This window comes from Etheostoma spectabile, chromosome 4 (assembly GCF_008692095.1).
Source record: "Etheostoma spectabile isolate EspeVRDwgs_2016 chromosome 4, UIUC_Espe_1.0, whole genome shotgun sequence".
Taxonomy (NCBI): Eukaryota; Metazoa; Chordata; class Actinopteri; order Perciformes; family Percidae; genus Etheostoma; species Etheostoma spectabile.
Genome location: NC_045736.1, coordinates 10742487 through 10747042, shown reverse-complemented (window position 1 = coordinate 10747042; position 4556 = coordinate 10742487). Strand labels below are relative to the sequence as shown.

The following is a 4556-nucleotide window of genomic DNA, read 5'->3' as shown; positions in this document are numbered from 1 at the left end:
ACTTCAAGGTTTGTCATTTTATGAATAATGTCCAGCATCAGTGGCACAAAGGCATAACTTGAAGTAATGCAGATGGTAATCCTGTTGAAAGTGAGACTGTCGATTTCTGTGAGGGGAAAATTATCCTTTATGTTATCTTTTTAAATTTGATGTTTTTCTGGCCTTTAGCCACCAGCTTTCTATTCTATTTTATATTTTGCTAAATTCTTCAAAATGTGAGACGCTGTCAGAGCTGCAGAACCAACAAATAAGACCAATAAGGCTCTGTTACATACACTAACCGTCTGATCCAAACAAAATAGTTGTCTCATTTACACAGAGACACCTAAATACAGAAATTGTAACTGACAGAAAAATGCTGCAATATACAGAAGTAGAATATGCAATAAGGTGATGACAGAGCCATGTCAGAGATTCACATGATGGCCCTTAATCATACATTCTCCCATTTGGAACTGCTGTGCTATTAATAAGCTCCAGCTGTCTTCCCAAAACCCCTTTGGGAGTGGGAAACTGTGCATACAAGCTCTACGTGACAGACAAAATTACTCAACAGAAAGTCACATGGTCATTTTGGTGTTTGGTGACTCCTCTGTGGACATTGTGCCTGATCTTTGTGATTCAACATGCTTACTGATAATCCATTTAACAAGTCCACAATCATGTGCCTTCCAGGATGACTGCTGAGACGAAGATAGTATCCTGAGTGAGGTGACATTGTGCGTCACGGCCTTGTGTGTTTGTTATGTATACAGAAAGATACAGAACGGGTCTGCACAGGATGTGATCAAGTCAAGCACAGCTTATCAGAGAGCTATTTGGAGACTTCAGCTTTAATTGAGTTGCATTCACAGTATCCCTTTTAGAGTAAACATAATAAGTCTGGGAGTCACACACACGAGTACAGAAGGATGAATGATGACACAGACAACAGTAGGCACTAGGTTAAACCCCCCCACACCCCCTCCCCCCTCCCCCCCTCCCCATTGCAACTGGAGAAGCCAGCTGGAGCACAGACACGTTTGGCAACAAAGGCACAATAAAACAGGCTGGTACAATACCAGTACAGGCAGTGTAGATGTGTCACCATAACCATTGCATGCTAAATGATTACGTTTGTGTCTTGTCAAAACATTCATGAATCAAGCAGTTTCAGCTTGGTCTTTTTAACAGAAAAAGAAAGAGACAAGCTGATAACAACAGATGAATCAGAAAGGGATCATGTAGTTGCTCTGGCCTGGGTACGGGTATATGCGTCTCACTGGTTTGGTACACCTAGCTCCGTCCACGCTGGCCCTGTGCGCACACTCATCGCTGTCGGTCCTGCAGGCACCGCAGTGGCAGCTGAGAGCCACTGGGTACGTAAAGACGGGGTTAGCGTCGATAGGACAGCCGGGCAGTATGGCTGTGCGGTATTCCACATCGTCATAGGTACAGCCTCTTTGGATTAGGAAGCGTGGGCCGAGCCTATACCTCATGTTGGTGTCCTGCTCACCATACACAAACACATGAGAACACAAAACTTGATTTAAGATGCTTGACTTTAACTGAAAATGGGACAAAATGTGGCCGAAATGGTTACATTTTATGGGACTTTACTTGATGTCACCTACAACTGTTAATTTTTCAATAAACATGCTTCATGTTGTACTCATGTCAGGGATTATAGCCCAATCGTTGTATGTAGACACATGGACTTTGAAAAGGTTTGCTGTATTTGTTGTAAAAAAAAAATAAAAATAAATAAAGTAAATTACAATTTTAACCATGCCACAAAATGTTGGTCAGATTTAAGTCATGTTCAACATTATAACCACATTTTACACTTTCTGTTAAGGATGGTAAAATATAAAAAAAAAACAAATTAGTGTAGTTGTAAATGATTTTATAAGGATGATATATTTTACTCAGACATACAGCTTTTCTAAAAGATCACCTATTATATGTTTTACTCCCTCCTCTACCTTCATGAGTTTGCCCTTCTAAAATTTAATAACAAGTGCATTATTAAATGTTACAAATACATTTGAGTTTAATCTGTCTTTGTTGTATTCAATAAATGTAAATTTATTGTGTTTGAGCAATTCATTGATATTGTATTTTATATGTCTTTACCATCAAATTTGAGTTCCAATTTAGAGGGTTAAACACTTTGTTTATGTTAAAATGGAAATATGTTTTGACTGGTGAACGAAGAGGTTACTAAAAGTTGAGCCAATCGGAATTGAGAATTTTCACAGGCCATCATTTTTTCCTCCTGAAGCAATAAATGACAATGTAGGACATACATATATACATACATATATACATACATACATACCCTTGAGTAGCAAAATCCCATGCAGATGGTTGTGTTGATCGCCACACAGAAATTACACTCTGGCCTCTCCACATACAGGGTGAAGTCAGTGGGTAAACACATGGGAACAGCTGGGCTGAACAGCAGAAAAAGGAGCCAGCAGGTGAACACAGCGCTCTCCATCTTAAGCAATGGTACTTTTGCCCAATCAATTTGAAACCTGGAAAGGAAAGATAAGATAAGAGTAAAACTGACAACCAGAAAAAAGAGAGTATGAAATGTTTAGTCTCTTAATATTATTTGTTCCTCTGCGCATGTGTGAGCCACCTGCTCGAGAGATGCGAGCACCTGCAGGCCTGATGATGCTATGAGTCTAAACATCCCTGCTATTTATGGGAACATTTTAGTATCCACCCGTTTCCAAGGTAGCGGTTATCGTCTATCTATCAGGAAGAACTAAACTTTTAGTCCATTATGTGGATGACATGAATTAATGATTTCCTTCGTTAACAAAGTTCATCCATTAACCAATGAAACTGACCGAATGGATTCTGCACCAGCTGAAAGAAAGCCTTTGTGCAACTGTGTAAAGGGGTCTGAAACTGTGGCCACTAGATGTCACTTAAAGCTTAATTTCGGCTTGGAAGAATGCATATATTGTTAAGAGCCACTCTAATTAATTTGAAACCGAGTTCAACATCTTTTTCCAAAACAAACCTAATCTATGTCTCATTTGGATAAACATTAAAGACATTACATGCAATCTTTCTGTATTAAAATGTCGACTATATATATATTATATTTTCTAAGTAGTTGTGTCCTTACATTACCCCAAATGTTTCTAACAATGTTCAAACCCAGAGAAATGTGTAATTTTAATCATTAACGTGGAGCGTTGTCATTTGGTCACCTTTCAGTGGCATCCTATAACCCTTAACCCCTCTAGATGCTCCAATTCACAGAAAACGCTCCAAAACAGCATGATACATTAAAGTGTAATTGGAAATCATACAATGTCACAGATTTATACTCACCAGCAGTGTTACAGCACTTTATCTGCCACAAAGCATCACAATTTCATTAATTACATGCAACACAGCAATACATTAGACTTTTTTATATGACATTCATTATCGATAAGTGGCTCATGCTAATGTTTGGTGCACACTGTACAGTAACATTTAGATTACAACACATTTCAATGTGCTAATTAATCCTCATGTTGTCCTTGGGTCAAATTGACCCGTTTTCCTATATCAATGTTCTTTTTAATTACCCAAAATAACATGATTGATTCAACACAACGCTCTTTGGCAAGTACAACTCTCTACTTTCATTAATTTTGGGGTGTCTTATTCAATTTTATAGCATTTGAAAAAGAAAATTGAAGTGGTTTCAAAATAGTATTGAGTAAAAGTTGACATATCACCCAATCTGTCTGCCTTGCTGCCCGCCACTAAGAGACTTTGGTGGACTTTTTTGAGCCACAGTTAACGTTTGCCATTGCCACAACCAGTGACTAAAGCAACCCAAAACCAGGCTATTTCATTAGAATGATACAATTGTGTTATATATCTTTCACAACTAAATGTAAAACTTTAATACATTAAAGCAATAGTGCGTAGTTTCTGTCTCCCCCATTAGGAATTCTAAGTAATGACAGCAAAACTGTCGACCCTTCCACAAATACAGCCTTTTGTGATTGCGCACCACCCCCACCCCTCATCCACGCAGTTGCTAGTAGCCAAGGAGGACACGAAAGATTAAAAATGATGGACTGGAGGTAATTATCTTTAATTTCTGCGCACAAAAGTCGCCAGACGACACAATCTTCTGAACATAGTCATACTGAGAAATCCAGAGAGCGTTGTGTGGAGCTGATAGTCTTAATTAGCTTTGTAGCAACTCATTTGGGCATGGCTTGAATGTAATGGACGTTCAATAATATCAAAAAGTTACTTAAGGTAAGCTTTAACTTGTCCTTAAACAGATGCATTTTCATTGTAATGGTGGTTGTTTAATTAACCTCGTGTCGTCTTCCCGTCAAAATTAAAAAACACTTGTTGACGCTTTTTATCAATGTTTTTAACTTTTTCTTATGTTTTTATCCCTTTTTTCAACACTTTTTGGAACGTTTGTCTTTTTTTTTGACAATTTCAACACTACGTAACACTAACTCATTAACTTTAGTTTTACAGGTATTTTTGGAATTCATGGTCAATAAACCTCATTTATAGGAAATTATACCTAATGTTTG

The 4556-nt window shown here is 37.9% G+C and overlaps 1 protein-coding gene across 1 annotated transcript; it reads right to left on the bottom strand.

The window, feature by feature from the left end:
- Positions 1-983: 983 nt before the first annotated feature.
- tshba (thyroid stimulating hormone subunit beta a) lies at positions 984-3084 on the bottom strand. Its single transcript, XM_032513597.1, has 3 exons — positions 2627-3084; positions 2321-2519; positions 984-1487 (listed from the first exon to the last, which is right to left on the bottom strand). The coding sequence occupies exons 2-3, from the start codon at positions 2480-2482 to the stop codon at positions 1209-1211; spliced, it is 441 nt and encodes a 146-aa protein (XP_032369488.1). The 5' UTR covers positions 2483-2519; positions 2627-3084; the 3' UTR covers positions 984-1208.
- Between the last annotated feature and the right edge of the window lie 1472 nt (positions 3085-4556).

What these genes read in the sequence shown, in the direction of transcription:
- tshba (XM_032513597.1), bottom strand. Translation starts at nt 2,482, where the DNA reads ATGGAGAGCGCTGTGTTCACCTGCTGGCTCCTTTTTCTGCTGTTCAGC. An exon ending in TGGGATTTTGCTACTCAAGG is followed by an intron (nt 1,488 to 2,320) that starts GTATGTATGTAT and finishes TATGGTGAGCAG; the next exon opens with GACACCAACATGAGGTATAG.